The sequence below is a fragment of the Piliocolobus tephrosceles genome, chromosome 1 (genome assembly GCF_002776525.5).
Source record: "Piliocolobus tephrosceles isolate RC106 chromosome 1, ASM277652v3, whole genome shotgun sequence".
NCBI lineage: Eukaryota > Metazoa > Chordata > Mammalia > Primates > Cercopithecidae > Piliocolobus > Piliocolobus tephrosceles.
This window is the reverse complement of record NC_045434.1, coordinates 59,000,460-59,021,414: the sequence shown is the minus strand read 5'-3', so window position 1 is coordinate 59,021,414 and position 20,955 is coordinate 59,000,460. Positions and strand designations below refer to the sequence as shown.

Sequence of the window (20,955 nt, the reverse complement as noted above, 5' to 3'; positions counted from 1 at the left end):
CGCATGTTCCTAAGCCATGTTCCTGCAGCAACTAGTGTGTAACCCAAAGCAATTATACATGACCTCCAAGCCCTTTTAGTAATTACCCTATGAACTTACCAATCATTCATAGCAATTAGCTGGGAGCTAATTTGCCCTCTAAAATTCCCACTGGGAAGGCAGAGTTAACCCCAGTCCCCAGTTCCTGCCAGGGATGATATCTCCCAGGTAATTACGGTGATGGGGTTTTGCTGTCTAATTATAAGTGATGGCTTTTCTCTGCTTCTTAAGGCCTGGGAAATGAGATTAATTTATCCCATCCCTGTGCCAAAGCATATGACTGCATCATCTAATTGTCAAATATGGTAGAAATTACTTAAGAAATTCTTGACTTATATTTCAGTTATCATGGTATAGTTATTATATGTGCATGGCAAGAAAATAATAGCTTAATTTCCTTTTGTAGTACCCTGGCCCTTTAGTGACCCTCAGAGCACTTTTCAAGCTCTCATGTCATTCGACCTCATGATAACCCTATGGGATCAACAGGGAATGGTCATCCTCATGCTTTTCCAAAGGGAGACCAGAAGGTTTAGCAACATGCAAAGAAGAGCAAAGCTAGCCAGACTCCAATCCAACTCAGGTAAACATGCAGTCCCCAGCCCCCAGCAGAACCCCACTGGGGATGGGGAACAGAGCAGCACTCACAGCACCACAAGGCTGGTGAGATTCTGGAAGGCGTAGTCAGGGATGTGGCTGATGCGGTTGAGGGCCAGGGTCATGGCCTGCAGGGCAGGGAGGTTGTTGAGGGCCCTGACAGGGATCTCCGTGAGTGCATTGTCATCCAGCCAGAGGTGGCGGAGGGAGGACAGCCCCTCAAAGCTCCTCTCCGGGACCAGGGAGATGAGGTTGGCATCTAGGCGCCTGGTGGAAGAGAGGATGGAGAGGGGTCAATCCAAGGCAAGATGCAGACCAAGCTTTGGGGCTAGACTGGGCCAGCCAGGCCCTCAAAAGGGCCTTTGAGGTTCCCTGGGACTAAAGTTGTGACATGTATCCTGTATCCCACCTCTTCGAGTTCCCATATTTGGCTCCATTCCAACCCATAGTTTTTGTTTTTCTGCGGGGGGAGGAGATAGAGTCTCACTCTGTTGCCCAGGTTGGAGTGCAGTGGCACGATCTTGGCTCACTGCAACCTGCACCTCCCACCAGCCAATAGTTCTTGATCCTCTATGCCATATGTTTCCACGAATGATCCCCCTTCTTCCTCTCAGACCCAAGGCTGAACCCATAGCCTGTTTGTGAATAGCCAGTATTTTCCTTCACATCCATACTCCTGGGTTTCCAAACCCTTGCTCTCTGAGTGTGACCTCGACCTTCCTAACTCTTCTGTGATAGTCCAAGACCATATAATGGAGATGTTCTCAGCATTGGCAGAGGGAAATGTCCTCCCTCTGAACCAACCCAAAGAAAAATGCCTCCCCAAAAGTGTAAGCCCTTCCGTGTCACCCATCCCTAGCACCACCTGTTCCTTGTCCCTTCAAGGGCCCAGGGGCAAGGGGCTTCTGCTAAAGTCCTGGGGCTTCTTGCTCAGTCGATGACCTCTGGGAGTCTCCTCATGCCACAGTTGAAGTTCTTGATTAGCTGCCTCTCAGAACAGGTGAACAGATGGTGGGTGATCCTGTTTTTGCATAACCAGAGATTCTAGGGTGATACGAGGATTACTGTTGGGAGCCCTAGAAGATCTTAGCAGCCCAGCAAAAGAAGGAGATTTTCAACCTTAGCTTTTTACAGATGTGCCCAGGCCATGACAGCCTTTATCAATATGCTACTGTCTCTGAGCCCCAGGTTGGGACTTGGGCTGAACCCCTATTGCCCTAAGCTGATGGTCTCACAGGGACCAGACAAACTGACCTGTACCATGGATCTATTGCTGGACTTTCCTATGTTGAAGCGAGGCTTGGCCCTGAGCCATGGTCCTCCCGCATAGCCATATGGCACTGAAGCCATGGAAACCCCAGCCTTATCCACAAATGCCCTACAGCCCCATAATCCTGAACCCAAAGGAGAAGTGATGTGATCAGTAGGGTGGGATGGGGTGATCTTTCATCCCAACAGCACAAGCCCCCTTGTAGAAGGTCCAGTAGTGCTTCTGTCTTTTCCCTAAGCATCTCACCAGTGCTCTGTCTGTGAAGACCTCAAGCACCACTGGGAAATACTCCCTGGCTCACCAGCAAGGGGACCATGGGTGGATGGGCCAACACTGCAATCTTGGGTGTGAAAGCGCATTCACCAGGACATTCTTTGAAAGCCGTAGTTAGGAAACCCTTCCCACCCACATCAAACCTAACATGATGGGACCAAAGGCCCTTCAGTGAGTGCCCTCTGCTGGCAAGGCCTATCACCTTGGACATGGTTCTCCAGTGGTGGCCATCACAGCCTTGATGGTCTGTGGCTGAACCACCCTGGGGAGCTTCATGCAAATGTGGACTCCCATGGACCATCAGCCCCAGCATCACCTCGAAGCTTGTTAGAAATGCAGAATTTTAGGCCGCACCCCAGACTTACTCAATCAGAACCTGGATTTTAACCTGACTCCCAGGTGATTCATTGATTCATCAGCACATTAATGTTTTTAAAGCACTGAGCTAGGTTTTCTAGATCTTATGCTCCCATCTAATGACCTTGGATTGCTGGAGAAGGCAGGAAGACTGAATGAGGATGTAGAAAGCCATTTCCTGCTGTGATTAGTGCTCAGCTGGTCCTGGGAGCCCTTGTTCTTGGATTTGATCATCAATTACTCCAGAAGATGAGGGCTGTACCTCAACCTCCTGCATAAATGACCATAGCAGGCACTACGTTCAGCTGTGAACTCCCAGCACCCAGCACAATGCCTAGTTTGCAGATGGCACTCAATGTTTTTAAATAAATGGGCAATAAATAAATGAGTGAATAAATGCCCTCTAAATTCTCTGCTTCCAAGCCTCCAACTGATGGCCTGACCAAGCACACCAGTAGGCTAGAGGTGACCTGGACAGCCCCCCTTACCAGGGATGGTCTGGGATCCAGGCTGTCCTGCTTTGACACCCCATTCCATTGTGGTGAGGGCTCTCATCTGCAGATGCCCAACTAGCAGATGCCCAGACACTCCTCCTGACCTTGGGATGGCCCTTTCCATGGGAGCAGCATCTTAGTCCCAGATTTTCCAGAGACCACAGACAGATCCCTAAGCCCTGAGTCCTGCTTAGGACCACACAGAAAAAGTCACATTTGAGATGGCCTTCTTAAGGGAGGATAGAATTTCAACAAGGAGAGATGGAAAGGAGTGTCACGAATGAGGGCCTCAAGGGAAGAGAATGCAGGTCCGGTGTGGATGGGGGAAGGGAACACAGATTTCGGATATCCTTAAGAGGTCAAATCGATGGCCGGGCTCAGTGGCTCACGCCTGTAATCCCAGCACTTTGGGAGGCTGAGGTGAGCGGATCACCTGAGGTCGGGAGTTCAAGACCAGCCTGACCAATGTAGGGAAACCCCGTCTCTACTAAAAATACAAAATTAGATGGGCATGGTTGCACATGTCTGTAATCTCAGCTACTCAAGAGGCTGAGGCAGGAGAATTGCTTGAACCTGGGAGGCGGAGGTTGCAGTGAGCCGAGATCATACCATTGCACTCCAGCCTGGGTGACAAGAGTGAAACTCCATCTCAAAAAAATAAAAAAGAGGTCAAATTGATAAGGCCCAGCAACCCACTGGATGTGGGGCCAGGGAGGGGCTAGGGCCTGACACTTCTTGCAGATCCGGGCCTTGCTCTCTGCTACTGCCTCCCTAATGGGTAAGTTGACAGACCCAGGAAGCCTCACTCCCTAAGGGGGGGCAGTACCTCCTTCTCCGAAGCTCAGGGCAGAGAACATCCCTACAGTGACAACCATGACACCAATATTAATCACTGTCTCCATTTATTGAGTCCTTGTCATATGCCAGGTATACAATACCAGGTACTGTGTCCTATATCTTCTCAAAAATGAAATTGAGGTAGCTCTGATTAGCCCCATTTTACAGAGAGATTAAGCCCCCCAAGGCCCCACAGCTAGTAAGCTACAGGGCTTAAATCTGAACCCAAGTTGTTTAACGTCAAAATTCATGTGCCTCACCATTGTGTAGTGTTGGCACTGAGGTGCATGAGGGGAGGTAAGAACCTGTTCACCTAGGACAGCCTGGGATATCAGGGCACTGGCTGAGCCAAGAAGATGGCCTGTACCGTAAGGAGGTGCTAGGAGGCAGGCAGGAAGTGGGTCAGGGCAGGGCAAGGGGAAAACTTATTCTGAACTTATTCTGTGATCTTAGGGGGCACATGGAAGTGGCCTTTGCTATGCATGTGCCTATGTGTGAGTACACACGTTTGCCAGCCACATGCATGTGCACACTCATACATGTAACCTACAGTCCCAATTAGTCCATCTCCTGCATTTTGTCTAACCCATAGGCAGGAGAGCTTGGGAAGGGCCCTTTTGCCAGGCTGGGCCAAGCATGGCAGTGGCTTAAAACAGGGCCTCACTTTCTCAGTCTCTTAGGGAAGGGCTGGGTGGGCTGAGCCTTCAGGCCTCTTTCTGCTCTGTCAGGGAGGATCCAGCTTCTGTCCTGGCTCATGGTATCCTGAAGGGGCACGGTGGAGTAGCCGAGGGCTGGAGAGGGGAGGTGTTTGCAGCCCTGCTCCTGGTACTTGGGAACTGGGACACACCAAAGGAGAAAGGGAAGCAAACTGGCAAATGAAGAAGGTGGAATGAGCACATGGAAGAAATTGGCCAGGCCTGTGTTTGTGTTTGGGGTGAGCAGAGAGTCGGGGCATTTACACTCAGGCCAGGTGGGCTTGGGGGTGGGCCGTGGACCCAGGGTAGCACTGCCAGATATAGCAAATAAAATAACACACTGCCCATTTAAATTTGAATTTCAGATAAATAACAATTTTTAGCATAAATATGTCCCGTGTAATATTTGGGACAATGCCCAGTTAAATCTGAATTTCAGATAAGCAAGTATAAGTTTGAGTAAGTCCCATGCAACATTTGTATTTTATCTGGCAGCTCTGACCCAGGGGGCTCCTGTGATGTGGAAGGTGTGGGCTTCGCCATGACACAGATGTAGCCACAAATCCCCTCCTTCAGCCTTTGGTGTTGCTTTCCTCAGCTGTATGGTTTGATGACCTGCCCACCCAAGAGACTGTGTGGACAAACACCTTCTTAGAGGGAGACTCCACGAAGCACAGAGGGGAGTGGAGGAGGCAGCAGGAGACAGGCGCAGTATTGGCTTCTATTAAACTTTCTCCCCTCTCCCCTCCCTCGCTCTCTTTTTTTTTTTTTTTTTTCTTGAGATAGAGGTTCGCGTTTCACTCTTATTGCCCAGGCTGGAGTGCCATGGCGCAATCTCAGCTCATTGCAACCTCTGCCTCCCAGGATCAAGCGATTCTCCTGCCTCAGCCTCTCGAGTAGCTGGGATTGCAGGCGCATGCCACCATGCCCAGCTACTTTTTTGTATTTTTGTAGAGACGGGGTTTCACCATGTTGGCCGGGCTGGTCTTGAACCCCTGATCTCAGGTTATCCACCCACCTCAGCCTCCCAAACTGCTGGGATGACAGGTGTGAGCCACCGCGCCCAGCCTCCCCTTTCTTTTCTTGTTGGACACCCCCTCCCTGCCCCCAGCAACCTCTGACTCTTGGGACACCTAAGGGTCGACACCTGGCTATAGAGCAATCCCTCCTACTATCTCTCTGACCAGCTCCTGGTAGGATAAGGTGCTCGCTTGAGAAATCCCCCACCCTTTCGAGTCAGGGTTCAGGCTCCCCTGGGATCTCTAGTCCTCTAGGGTAGGTGGCTCCCCTGCCATCTGGCAGCCAGGAGAGGGGTATTGGATTGCTGAAGGAGTCTCTGAGCGGCCAGTAGAATCCGCCACTGGGGACTAAAAGACCTTTTTAAGCAGCTCCCTGTAGAAGGTGGGAGAGCCAATCCTGATGGACTCTGGCTTGGCAGGCAGAAGAGAGCAATTATACCAATTAAGCTCTGGAACAGAATCAACAACCCCCAACAGCACCTCTCGTTCTCCCACGTGGACCTGGGCCCTTCAAGTGATTTCTGATTATAATTCTTACCTGCAGTAATAGGGCAGATTAGCAGGGACCTCGCAGGCCAGTTTGGGCTTGCTTAGACTCTGGGGAAACAGCTTAACCTGTCAAGGGCCAAACTGCTTCTCATACTCCCCCAGCTAAGGGCTAAGGCTGAAGCAGGGAGGGAAGGAGGGAAGGGGACCCTTTGCTGGGGACATAGGGTCCTGGTCTGAATTGACTGAAATGAGACGAGGCCCTAACAGACAGCAAGCGTAGCAGAAGAGCTTTAGGTTAGACAGCAAGAAGTGACCCCCTGACAGCGACCCAGGACAATAGTGTACACTAAGAATCACACTATATCAGAGCCTGAAGGAGCCTTCCGGCCTCACTCGTCTCGTATGAGGAGCCTGAAGCCCAAAGAGATAAAGAGAAATGCCCAAAGGCAGAGGTAGGGCTGGGACTCAAACTCAGAGCTTTGCTGGATGCGGTGGCTCACGCCTGTGATCCCAGCACTTTAGGAGGCTGAGGTGGGCGGATCACCTGAGGTCGGGAGTTCAAGACCATCCTCACCAACCTAGGGAAACTCTATCTCTACTAAAATAACAAAATTAGATGGTCATGGTGGTGCACACCTATGATCCCAGCTACCTGGGAGGCTGGGATAGGAGAATCACTTGAACCCTGGAGGCGGAGGTTGTGGTGAGCTGAGATTGTGCCATTGCACTCCAGCCTGGGCAACAAGAGCAAAACTCTGTCTCAAAAAACAAAACAAAAAAACAACTCAGAGCTTCACTCTACCAGTCTGGTTCCCCCAAAGCGAAGGAATGACAGAGAGACTCACACCTGTCTGTGCAAGATATGGATGTGCAAGAAGCATATCTCCTTTGGAAAACAGGGGCCCTTACAGGCCACAGAGGACTAAATCAATCTAATGGGCCCTCTCTGGGATTTATTTCTCCAATCCATCTTATATCCTACCAGATTTTAGTCAAATACAAGATAAAGGGGACAGATTCAGGGGTCTGAGTGGGCCTCTAGCTGACCCGTGGACGTCATCAAGTATTCATTTAAAAACAAGCACGCATGTCAAGCTCCACGCTCAGGGCCTTGCCACGGTACCTGCTCCCTGAGCGCAGGCTGACTTTAAATTCAAAGGTCAGTGTGCCCTAAGGCAGATGAAGAGGAAAGCAGGAGGAAGACGGCAGATGTCCTCCTCTTTTGTTCCATTCAGGTCAGCCACGACTTGGGTCCCCTCCCTAGCTCTGAGCCACATTACATGAGAAGACACAGCAGTCGTAGGACAGAGGGCTTTAGGAGCAGAGAGAGACTGAAACCCAGAATTCATGAGATAAGGTGGGCCTGAATGAAGTAGGCTCCACAGGGCTGGGGGACATCCAGAGAGGAATTCCACTTCTCATTCAACAAGAGGAAGATGCTGCTGCCTGCAGAGTCTCTTCCATGACATGGTCTAACTCTAAGAAAGTATCTCCAGCCAGTCCTAGGACCAGCCAGCCCATCAGGTTTTGCAGAGTGGGAAAGGAGGGCCAAGGTTCTGTTTCAGATGCTGAACGCTCAGAGAAGGGGAGCCTCTAGCCAGCTTTCTTACAGTGACTTACAAACTCAGGTTGCTGAATTTAGTGGACTTCTCTGCCCAAACTCCCATGCCAGCCTGGCTGCCTCCCTCTCTCCCTGAAGCTGCCCATCACTAAGACCCTCCTGAATAGGACTGGCTACATAATGAGAATGAAAAGCCTGTGTTCTAAAATTACTAAAAATCTCAGCCGGGCACAGTGGCTCACATCTGTAATCCCAGCACTTTGGGAGGCCCAGGCAGGAGGATTGCTTGAGCTCAGGAGTTTGAGACCAGCCTGGACAAAATAGCAAGACACCCTCTCTAGAAAAAATTTAAAAGTTAGCCAGGCATGGTGGCATGCTCCTGTAGTCCCAGCTACTCAGGAGGCTGAGGCAGGAGGATCGTTTGATCCCAGAAGTCGAGGCTGCAGTGAGCTGTGTTCACACCACTTCACCCCAGCCTGGACCACAAAGCGAGACCCTATTTCCAAAACAAACAAACAAAAAACTTCAAGATGGCAATAGAGCACTAAACCAGTTGCAGGACCCTTCTGCTCTCAGGGCCTCGGCAACCACACAGGTCGCAGGCCCATGAGGTCGGCTCTGCTCCCAAACTGAAAAATCCTCAAAAGCATGGGCTAGGCCTTCTCCTGTTCTCATTTCCTAACCGTGCCAGTGAGAGGAAGAAAGAGGCTGGGAGGTGAGATGCCTTGAGGGCAAAGACAGTTCATTTGACACAGGATTACTGATTGTTTGCCCCTGGCCAACCCCAGGGCTAGTTTTCATCTCTGAACCCCCAACCCCTACTTGGCTACATAGTTGACTTTCAGTTGAACATGGGAAGGGAGAGAATAGAGAAAAGATGTGGGTGGGGAGGGGGACATCTCAGTCGCTGGTTGGAGTAGAGAATGGAGGGTGGAAGGGGCAGGATATTGAAAGCTAAAAAAAAGAAAAAAAGCAGCCACTATGGAAATGGTTATTCTGCGGGGAACATATTCCATGTGGGAGCCGTTGATTGCCTGGAGGGACCAACAGCCCTGACCAAGAGCCTGCCAGGGAAGGCAAGGATTCCAGCAGGGAGCAGGCTGGCACCTGCCAAGCAGTGAGGAGATGCCCTTGGGCCTTCCATAGGCGGCAGGGCCCAGCCTCCCACACCATCACCAGCCGGCAGTGCCAGGTGCCAGCCTCTGCACGGAGGGCTACAGGGCCCCAGTGGGGTGGTGGGGCCCCCTGCCCATGGCATGTCCTGGCCCTGCTTGGCAGGAGGGCTTGCTTGACTGGGGAACACGCAGAATCTGCACCCACAGACTCCACCAACTCAGGCATGGGTGCTCATGAGCCTCTGCCTTCCTGAGGACTGACACCCCTCCCAGTCCCTCTCCTGGAGAACACAGCCTGCGTTCTGTGCAGGCCCTTTATGGTCTCATGAGGGCTTCCATAAAGCTCTACTGCCCCCTCCATCCCTCCCTCACTACCCATCAGACTGCCTGAAACGCCTTTCATTACAGATGGTATCATTCCTTTTGTCTTCAATTAAATAGGATTGGATTAAATCCAATAAACATTCATTGAGTGCCTACTATTATGCCAGCCTTGTGCTCAGTTCTAGTGTTCAAACTTGAATAACACATAGTCCCTTTCCAGAGAACCTCTTACACTATTTACTTTGCTGTTTGATAAAACAATATAAAAACCTTAGCTTTTATATTAAGGAGCTAATTGCCAGGTGTGCTCAGCATTTACATATATTATCATATTTAATCTTCATCCTAGCCCTGTGGAGTAGGAACTTTATGCTTTCCATCTTGCATGCAGAAAAGGAGGCTCAGAGGAATGAAGCCATTGATCTGACTCCAAAGCTACCACTCAATTCAGGCTTATTGATATGACTTCTCCTTATCAAGACTTGAACATCAGAGCTTGTCCTGAAAGGCCTGTCCCATCTAATGAAAAGAAGCCTTCTCCGTTAAGTAGTTCAGTCCTAGCCAAGGCCTTTAGGGGGCTGAAAACTGGGGCTGTAGCCAAAGGGACTAAGCAGGGTGTCTGCACTAGAAGTAGTCACCAAGCCCAGAACCCATATGACTGGACTCCAGAGCCAGTTACAGGAAGCTCCCCTTCAAGCAGGTGCCAGGGATTGACCCACATATAGTCTGGGAAGCTAAGGACTCCCCAGATCCGTCATCCCTCCATCTTGGGTGTTGTATGCCTCTGGTGTTCTCCAAGACAACACTGTTCAATAGAGCTTTCTGCAGTGAGAGACATATTCAGTATCCGCCCTGTGGCTATTGAACTCTTGAAGTGTGGCCAGCATGACTGAGGAACCACATTTAAAATTTTATTTTGGTTGAATTGACACATGCCACAAGTGGCTATCATACTGGATGGCACAATTCTAAGAAATTAGCCAGGCTCCACACAAGACAGGAAGGATACAGAGATGAATGAATTTGGTTCCTGCCCTCAAGGAACTCATAGTCTGGCAATGAAGATTAACAAATAACCAATTGTGATTGTGTGTGTGTGTGTGTGTGTGTGTGTGTGTGTTAGACAGAGGGAGAGGAAAAGAGAGTCTGTGTCTGAAAATGGTATGCACCAACAGTTGAAACGAATTGAAGGGTGTGGAACCTTCAGCCAGGGAGGAAGGACAAACTTCCTAGAAGGGGTAAAGATGGGACATTTGTGTTGAGTCTTGAGGAATAACTGAATTATCACCAAGTGGATGAGGGTAATGAGCATTTCTGGCAAAGAAGGGTGTGTGCAGAGGTACTGACCAAAGAACAGCATGGGAGAGGAGAACCAACTCATTTGTGCTGAGAGCAGAGGGTCCTGGGTGACGCAGGGAGTGGGGGCTGAGGGCAGATGGGAAAGGTGGAAGGGAAGAGAACGTGCGGGTCCTTGGGGGCTTTATGGATCTGAACTTTAAATTGTAAGCATTGGGAAGTCTGGGTTGAGAAAGACCACTCTGGTGGGGTGGGAATGGGGGTGTGAAGGCTGGCAAAGGTCTTGTTCCTGCTGATACAGAGGGCGCTATGATTTCAGACGAGTCCCTTTCCTCTATCCAGGATCAGTGTCTTCACCTGCTTAAGGAGGGGGTTCGCTTCAAGAGTCCCTGTGGCTCTGTCCTTCTGACAGTCTATACCTTCTTTGGACAAATTCTTCTGTGCTGTGTCCCCGTGTCCCCAAGCAGGCCAACTTACAAGCATGTGGTGTCGTGCAGAGGCACAGAGTAGCCAACCCCCACTCCCTGACTCCCCAGGCATCTCAAAATGACCAAATTCTACCATTAGATAATATTCTTTTTTTAGAGTGTAGAAGCTGCCTGTTATTGTCTTTGTTTTTTTTAATCTGGCAAGTATTATTAGGTAGACTTTTAGTGGATAACAGCTTTTTGAGAGAAGCTTCTAGAAATGAGATACAGACGGAACACAGGGAGCTTTGGGCCAGAGAGATGAGGAGCTGGGAAAGATGGTCAACAGAGGTGGGAGACAGTAAAAGGCCAACTTCGGAGCTTTGAACTTTACCCAAGTGCCCACTTTGGTCACTTTTCTCCCCCATTACATGGGAAGACCCCTGAAGACACGGACTGTGTCCTCTCTTTCCCAGAAACTTGCCCACCGTGGATATTCAGTCTGTGTTTTTTATCGATCTAGTTATGGGCACTTTCAGCGTTGTTCAGAGGATTGCTTGCTGGGGAGACCACAGCAGTGGAAGTGAGAGCTGACAGGGACCCCACTTACCCAGGAAGGAAAGGGGACTCTGAAGGACCAAGTGATGTGTCCAAGGTCACAGAGTAGCAGTGCCTCTCCCCATCTGGAACCCATCACCAGGCCCTCACAGAGCACACAAGCCATGAAGAGTCCAAAAGTGACAACTCTCGGGAGTCAGAGCCTGGGCACTTCTGGTGGGATAGTCCCATAGTGACAGACAGCATAGGGAGCAGAGGAGGCCAACTGAGCCACGAGAAGCTGGAGTGAGAACTCCACTTCCCTGCAGGGGTGGGGTGGGGGTGATGGTGGATGGAGCCTCAAATTAACCTTTCCATGCCCACTTACAATTGAGGGGAGAAGGGCAGGTGGGAGCTAGAGCGGCACTTTTCTCTTCCTCTCCCCACCCAGGGAAAAAGTTTGTTGGAGGAAAGTGATTTCATCAGCTCTGATTTATGCCATCTAATAAGATCCTTCCCCTCACTGTCAGCCTCTCAATAGATCAAAGGTGGGATATTAAAACGAAGGCAATTCCAACTGGTTCTCCAGGCTATGCATATGGAATATGCAGGCTCCCCTTTCCCTCCATCTGTCAGGAGAATTGATGGGTGTGCAAGAACCCCGGGGGGGCAGAGAAAGTGCTTCCTTTCTATACATCAAAGGATGATACCTGAGCATTTCTCCAAGCTATTTCTTGTATTTTATTCAGCAGCAATATACAAAAATAATTACCCACCCTCCAGGAGGCAGGCAGGGAAGTAAGCGCCTCTGTGTGTAGCCTGTATGAGCTTCCCCCAAAGACACAGACCTACAATCTGGGCAGAAGGCCAGCTTTGTGGGTGACAATCCCGGAATCCTGGGGTGGGAACTACAAAAAGCCATCTCATCCATCCCCCAGCCTCCAGCCATTGAATTTCAGACATCAGGCTGGTTTCTGGGGACCTTCGTGGGCTGTCTGATATGTGCTTGGGAGCTGGGTCCTGTGGTTGCTTGAGGCCTGGCTGCCTGCCCTGGCAAAGGGTGGCTGTGGTTGGTGGAGGAAGAGGCTGATGGAGATCTTCCCGACTTGCCTCTCCAGAAAGGGGGCAGTGATGTCAGAGGCTTAGGGAATAGAAGTGACATCCCAGAGTTTTAAAGATACTTAAAAGCTGTCCTAGCAGACTTTGTAGTAATAGGCACCAGGGAAGACCAAGGCACATATCAACACTTCTAAAAGTACCATAGGAGAAGGGAGAGAAGAAATGGGAAAAGTCCGTATCAATCCTGGCTTCCCACAGGGTTCCAGTCCTTCCCACAATCTATTTTCTCCCTCATTCCCAAGAGCTCCCAGGCTCTCTGTGACCAGTATGAGAACTGGAGAGGTTATACCTGTGTAGTTTCAACTCTCCCCTCCCCAGTCTCCCCTCCATCCATCAGTTTCTCCGTTCATCCATCTGTCCATCCACTCACACAGACTACACAATCATCCCCACTGTTGTAATCTTGTTTTTCTCTTGCTCAGAATTATCTATGGCTTCTAGTCAACCCCAAACTCTTTGGCTTAGGCTTCGAGATCCCTTCCCTGAAATGACTGTCTCACCAGCAGAATTTCTCAGAAGAGCTCCCCCAGTTCTCTATTCCATATGCAAATGTGCCTCTCGCCTTACCTCTTTTCCCACAGCACATGGTTTATTCATCTTTGGATCTTTGTATAGGTTGGTGCCCCTCTTTGAAAGATGTTTCTCCATCCTCTCTTCAAAGCTCTGCTTAAAACTCCTCTTTCTGGAGCCTCCTGACCTAACCTTACATGGTGCTCTTCCCTCCTATACTCAGCATCTTCCAAGTCCTTATTGATTGGTCCACAAGTACCCACCACACCCACACCCCTGTGCTGAAGCCATAATCCCTCTCTAGCTTAGGGAGGAAATGAAGGAACAAGTCAAACACACTCAAGTTGTTTCCAGTTAAAATGGAGGAAAACTTAGCTACCTTCTCACTAAAACACCTATGAAGATATAGAGAGAAAAAACAAACAAACAAAAAGATGTACGCTGGCCAGGCGCAGTGGCTCATGTCTGTAATCCCAGCACTTTGGGAGGCTGAGGCAGGAGGATCACTTGAGGTCAGGAGTTCAAGTCCAGCCTGGCCAACATGGTGAAACCCCCATCTCTACTAAAAATACAAAAATTAGCTGGGCATTGTGGTATGTGCCTGTAGTCCCAGCTACTCAGGAGGCTGAGGCAGGAGAATTGCTTGAACCCGGAGGCGGAGGTTGTGGTGAACCAAGATCATACGACTGCATTCCAGCCTGGGCAACAGAGTGAGACCCTGTCTCAAAAAAAAAAAAAAAAAAGACTATCATATAACTCTGAAAATAATTTATTGAGGGTGTAATAGAAGTTATTTGACACCCTCAGTAAGGTACAAGAAATCATGACCTCTCTGAAACAGGAACAAATACATAAAAAGAAAAAAAAAAGCTAAGACAGAAGAACAACAGCAAAAAATGAAATGAAATGAAATGAAATGAAATAAAATAAAAGGCAAGTTTCAAAGACAAATTGAAGTGCAAATGAAACTAAGTAACTAAGTGAGATATGGGAAGACTGCAGGAGAACTAAGTTGAAAAAGCAAAATTCAAATTTGCATTGTAGGTGATGGTGAGTAGACCTGGCCCAGCAAAAAACTGAATTAGCAATGGGGAGAACAAACATAAGACACTCTCCTTGAAGTCAGAATAAAAGGACAAAGGGGTGAAAATTATGGAAATAAATATGAGATAGATAGAAAAGAGAACTGAATTTGAACTTGAGAATCGTAGGTATTCCAGATGATTAAACCCAGAGTGAATGCAGCAGAAGCACATGATAGCTGTAATTGAAAGAAAACATTTGAGCAGAAAGAATAGTATAGATTTAAGATGTTTATTGTATCCCAAGCAAACTAGGTGGAAAGAATACCTCAACACATTCTGGCAAACATTTCAGCTGCAAGGATAAAGAAAAAAAATCTTGTAAGCATTCATAAAGAAAAAATATGCTCTCTTTGAAATAACAAAATGATAAGGCTGACCTCAGAATTTCCTGGCACACTGCATGTCAGAGGGAAATGGAGCCTTATGTACAGGATTCTGAGAAAAATAGATTGTCATTCAATAATTTTATATTGGCCACAAAAAAATATATTAGTTGGCCACAAAAAAAATATATTCTCAACTATATAAAAGATCAGAAATATAGTTGCCATCTGTTGTTCTTGGGGAAAAAATTACTTGAAAATATACTACAGGCAATCAAGAGAGATAATTTTTAAATGAAGAACTCAAGAATGGGGAATTTGGCAGAGCACAGTGGGTCATTCCCAACACTCTGGGAAGCCAAGTCAGGCGGATGTCAGGAGTTCGCGACCAGCCTGTCCAACATGGTGAAACCCTTTCTCTACTAAAAATACAAAAATTAGCTGGGCATGGTGGCATGTGCCTGTAGTCCTAGCTACTCACGAGGCTGAGGCAGGAGAATCGCTTGAGCCTGGGAGGCAGAGGCAAGATTGTGCCACTGCACTACAGCCTGGGTGATAGAGCGATACTCTGTCTGAAAAAATAAAATAGTCCAGGAGCGGTGACTCACACCTGTAATCCTAATACTTTGGGAGGCTGAGATGGGTGGATCGCCTGAGGTCAGGAGTTTGAAATCAGTCTGGCCAACATGACAAAACCCTGTCTCTACTAAAAATACAAAAATTAGCTGGGCGTGGTGGCGCACGCCTGTAATTCCAGCTACTTGGGAGGCTGAGGCAGGAGAATCACTTGAACCCAGGAGGCAGAGGTTGCAGTGAGCTGAGATCACGACACTACACTCCAGCCTGGGCGACAGAGCGAGACTCTGCCTCAAAAAACCATAATAATAATACAATACAATAAAATAAAATAATGGTGAATTCTTCTTGGCTTTTACTTCCAGGCAGGATTGGAGTAGCAGTTGTTTTTGCCTCAAACAACTGAAAAGCAATAGGTTTGAGGCATTGGACAACAGGCAGCATAGGACTGTGATTGCTGAGAGCTGGGAGGCACATGCTGTGAGTCTTGTGATTGGCCGAGCTTCTGCCTGGAGAGGGTGTCCAGGCTGCAGAACAAAGAGAGGGAACTCAAGCAGAAGTTGTGTTCACTCTAAGTTGAGGAGATAGCGTGCAGAGTTCAGGGAAGCCAGGGTGGCTAAAATTTGAGGGATAGAGTACCTAAAAGAGAGAGAGAGGGAAATGGGGGAGAGAGAGAGAGATGGGAGGAAGGAGGAGGAGAAGGCAGGGAGAAGGAGAACAATGGAAACATCAATTAAGCCTTTAAAAAGTATAAAACATGATAGACGTGAGACAAAACATCATTTATATTTTTCCAGAATATAACTCATTTTCTTAAAATAATTTAATATATTAGCACAGATGGCAAAGATTTTGATGAAATGGATAGTTTTCAGGAAAAGATAGTGCCCAAAACTGACTAAGAAGTAGAAAACCAAAGAGATCAAACACTAAAGAAGAAATCAGAAATGTTATCAAAGAATTTGCTCTTCAAACACAGGTTTGGGGTCCAGGAAATTTGTCTGTACATTTTTCCAAACTTTCAAGTAAAAAATAATTTTCATGCTCTATAAATTGTTCCAGGGATAGAAAAGGCTGGAATGATACTCAATTCATTCTTGGAACTCAGTTTAACCCAATAACAAAAGCGATCAAAGAGAGTACAGAAAACAAGCTATAGCCCATTCTCATTTATGAATATTTTATTAGGATGTACATATTGTAATTACAATACTGGCAACAAAACATAGTAAGAATAATCTACCACCATCAAGATGGGATTATCCAAAGAATATTGTGATGTTGAAATAATAAACTCTATTATAGTATAATGGATTTAGTACACGTAACTGTAATATATACTAAAAAAAACCACTCAGCAACATTTAAAACTTCTAATTTTAAAAAAATGTAAAATATTGAGATAGAGAACAATTTTCTCAACATGGTAAACTCTATTATCTCAAAGGATATCCAGTATCATACTTAATGAGAAAATACTAGAGATCTTCCTCTTAAAATCCAGAACAAGATAAACATGTTCCTTGTCATAATTGCTAACAGTCATTGTTCTGAAAGCTCTAATGCAAAAGACAGGAAACAGAAATAAGAGGTATAATTATTACTTATAAATAATATTAGATATCTAAAAATTCCAAGGGAATCAATGATAAAGCCTTAAGATTAATAAGAGAATTTAATAAAGTGATCAAATACAAGATGAATGTGTACGCCTCAATACTTTCCTAAATTCCAACAATAAACAGAAGAGACAATGATGAAAATACCCCCTTTACATTAGCGATAGCCACCAAGGAAAGCTCATAAACAAACACAACCCAATAAATATGGAATAATTCTAACAAGAAATGAGTCATTAATGAAAAAAAAACAAAAACTATCAAAAGATTACCGAGTATATAAAAGATGTTTTGAATTAGGAGAAATAATAAATCCTGTAGGAGAAGACTATATTTTTTAATTATGTAAAGCCTCTACAAATCAACTTACAGACAATGTAATTCCAATTAAGATCCCAGTGGGACATTTTTGGCGGGAAGTGACGGCACCCTCATAAAATAAAACTAAAGTTCATGTCATATAATAAATAGGTGAGCAAAATATAACAGAAAAATAAACAGGGACTGCCCCTATTAAACATTAGAAACAATAAAAATCCACAAAGAAATTATCATATCTAATAAATGAGTACAGCAAAGCTGCAAGATACAAGATCAACATACATAAATCAATTGGATTTCTGTACACTTGCAATGAGCATTCCAAAAAAGAAATTAAGAAAACAATTCCATTTAAAATAGCATCAATAAGAACAAAATACTAAGGAATAAATTTAACAAAAACAGTGCAAAACCTGTACTCTCAAAATGACAAAACATTGCTGAAAGAAATTAAAGAACACCTAAATAAATGGGAAAATATCCCATATTCATGGATTGGAAGATAATACTGTTAAGATGGCAATACTCAACAAATTGATCTACAGATTCAATGCAACTACTATCATAGTCCTAGTGGCCTTTTTTCAGAAATTGACAAGCTGATTCTAAAATTTATATAGAAATGCAAGGGAGCAAGAATAGTCAAAAAAAATCTTGAAAATAACAAAGTAGGAGGACTCACCCTTCCCAATTTCAAAACTTGCTACAAAGCTACAGTAATGCAGACCATATAGCACTATATAGTAAGGATAGATATATAGATCAATTGAATAGAATTCAGAGTCCAGAAATAAATTCTTACATTTACAGGCAATTGATGATCAAGAACAGTGCTAAGACAATTCAATAGGAGAAAATACGCTTTTTAAAGAATAGCATTTGGGATGACAAAAATGTTGTGCTGGAACAAGTGGATATCTACGTGCAAAAGAATGTAGCTGGACCTCTACCTACATTGTGTATGTGTGAACCATATACAAAAATTAAAATGGTTTAAAGACCTAAAACTACTAAATTCTTAGAAAACAACAGGCATATATCTTTCTGACCTCATATTAGGCAACGGTTTCTTAGATATAACACCAAAGGTACAACAAACAAACCAAAACATAGACTAATTGGACTTCATTGAAATTAAAAACTTTTGTGCTTCAGAGGATATTATAAAGAAAGTGAAAAAGACAAAAGACAGAATGGGAGAAAAACATTTTCAAACCATGTATCTGATAAGGGCCTTATATCTTTAATATACAAAGAACTGTGACAACTCAACAATCAAAAGACTACCCAGTTAGGAAAGAGGCAAATGATCTAAATAGACTTTTCTCCAAAGAAGATATACAAATGGCCAATAAGTATATAAAATGATCCTTAACATCGTTAGTCATCAGGGAAATGCAAATCAGAACCACAACAAGATACCACTTCACACCCACTAGGATGGCTATAATCAAAAAGATAATAACAAGTGTTGGCAACGATGTGGAGAAATTGAAATGCCCATACAATACTGGTAGAAATATAAAATGGTGCAGTCACTTTGGAAAAGAGTTTGATAGCATTTCAAAAAGTTTTACATAGAGTTACTATATGACCCAGCAATTCCATTTCTAGTTATACACCCAGGATAACTGACAATATATGTGTACATAAAAATTTGTACATAAATGTTTTTAGCAGCATTATTCATAATAACCAAAAGGTAGAAACAGCCCAAGTATCCATCAACTGATAAAGAGGTAAAATAAAATTTGGTATATCTATACCAAGCAATATAATTCAGCTATAAAAAGGAATAAAGTGGTCAGGCGCAGTGGCTCACGCCTGTAATCCTAGCACTTTGGGAGGCTGAGGTGGGCAGATCACCTGAGATCAGGAGTTCCAGACCAGCCTGGCCAACATGGTGAAACCCCGTCTCTACTAAAATACAAAAATTAGCCAGACATGGTGACATGCACCTGTAATCCCAGCTACTCAGGAGGCTGAGACGGGAGAATCGCTTGAACCCGGGAGACAGTGGTTGCAGTGAGCCAAGATCACACCCCTGCACTCCAGCCTGGGTGGCTGAGTGAGACTCTGTTTCAAAAAAAAAAAAAAAGGAATAAAGTGCTGTTACATGCATACATATATACATGGATGAACCTTGAAAACATTGTGCTAGGTCAAAAAGCCAGACATTAAAAGCTACATATTGTATTATTCCATTTATATAAAATGTCCAGAATAGGCAAATCCAAAGAGACAGAGAGCAGATTACTGGTTGTCAGGGTCTGGGGGAAAATGTGATGGGGAGTGACTGCTAATGAGTAAGGATTTTCTTTTTGGAGTGACAAAAAATGTTCTAGACTTATGGGTGATAGTTGCACAACTTGGTAAATATGCTAAAAATCACTGAATTGCATACTTTAAAAAAGAGAACTTTATGCTGTGTAAATTATATCTCAATTTTTAAATATTTAAAGCTAAAAGTCTTATACTAGTGATGCATTGATGTATTAGCACAATTTTAAAGAGACAATAAACCAGACGCTGACATGATACGTAAAGCAAGCATGTGTGTTTGTAAGAGTGTGTGTACTCATAGAGAAATACACAGAAATGTTAACAAGCATTGTGTCTGGGTGGTAGAATTGTGGGCGATTTTTATTTTCTTCTTTTTATTTTTTGTATTTTCTAAATTTTCTACAATGAGTCAGAGCAAAAATAAACATGTTTTTAAAAACAAAGTGCGTCAGTGTATAATTAAGTCCCGGGCTGTTGGAGAGCTGAGCTGAGGGGGGGCCGGCCAAGGGAGTGCTCCACGGACTCTGCAGCCTGAGCGGGGAAGGGTGCTGGGGAGGGAGATGAGGAGCAGGCAGTGGAAAGGAATTTGCTTAATTTCACCTGCTCTGTGTCCCACCTTTGCCTGGATTTCCTATCCAATCAGTCACCAGGTCCTGGGAATGGAATCTCAAGGCCACACCCCTCCTCCTGACCCTAAGGCCACTGCTGTGGTCCAGGCCCCCTCCTGAAGTGATCTCCTAACTGGCCTCACTCATGGCCCATGGCAGAAGCTCTGGGGTCCACTATGGACAGCTAGGTCCACGTGCTTCTCTGGGACACACATCTATCTGTTTCCATGAAAACCCTGTGGTGAACCTCCCTCACCTGTGAGGTAGTCCTTAGCTGGTCATCAAAAGCCATGGTCCTCTCTGCAGACTTATCTGCCACACACAGGTCTTCCTTCAAGCGGGCAGGCAGTGCTACAAGCACAGGAAGCTGTGCCTGCCACAAACCAAGCTGCCATTCTCTAAATCAATGTCACACCCCATCCCCGTGACCCCAATTCACTGCCTTCACACTTCACTCAGGCTTTCCCTCCTAGCAAAAGATGTCTTTTCAACTCTTTTCTCTTTCTTTTTCTCTTTGTGTGTGTGTGTGTGTGACATACAGACAGAGTCTCACTATGTTACAGCCCAGTTTGATCTTCAACTCCTGAGTTCAAGAGATCCTTCTGCCTCAGCCTCCCAAAGTACTATTACAGGCATGAGTCACCTCATTCAGCGTCCACCAGTTCAACGCCTATTCTACCTTCAAAACTGGCACAGTGCTGGCACATTCACCCAGCAAATACTTGCTCCTCCCCTTCCCACAGCACTCTGGACTTTGCATGTGTACCTGCTGTATTTATTCTAGCATGTACTATTTGTGAACATGTCTCTCAGCCCTTATTTGGTAACGAACTTACTGAAGGCAGGCACATCAGCGCCTGGCATGGGGAAGTGTACAACACGGATCCGCAGAATGCAAACATAATGGAAGGAATGACCTACATTCACTCATGGCAGGGGCAACTCACCACCAGAGGGACCATTCCTGAGGTCAGGGGTGGAGGAAGTATCTTTCCCTTCCTGGATAATCTAGTTTTGCAGCAAAGCCTGACCAGAGGTGAGGAACCCCTCAAGTCTATTCCACTCCAGCTCCTCACAGTCAGAGTTTCTCTGAGCCGCACAAAGCATCCTGCCACAGGCTCCCTCCCTGGTGGAACATGATGTGGTAGGAGCCAGTTCTGGAGATTAGTCTAACAAGAATAGTAGGCCGGGTGCAGTGGCT

The 20,955-nt window shown here is 45.9% G+C and overlaps 1 protein-coding gene across 2 annotated transcripts in view; it reads right to left on the bottom strand.

Moving 5' to 3' along the window:
* Positions 1-20,955, bottom strand: part of LGR6 (leucine rich repeat containing G protein-coupled receptor 6) — a 122,494-nt gene that overhangs the window by 42,529 nt on the left and 59,010 nt on the right. Inside the window, exon 5 of one of the 2 annotated variants that reach the window (XM_023186849.2) lies at positions 688-903. The exons of the other annotated variant lie outside the window; for it this stretch is intronic. Coding sequence (XP_023042617.1) covers positions 688-903 — 216 coding nt within the window. The remainder of the gene's footprint in view (positions 1-687; positions 904-20,955) is intronic. 2 annotated transcript variants of the gene reach the window in all.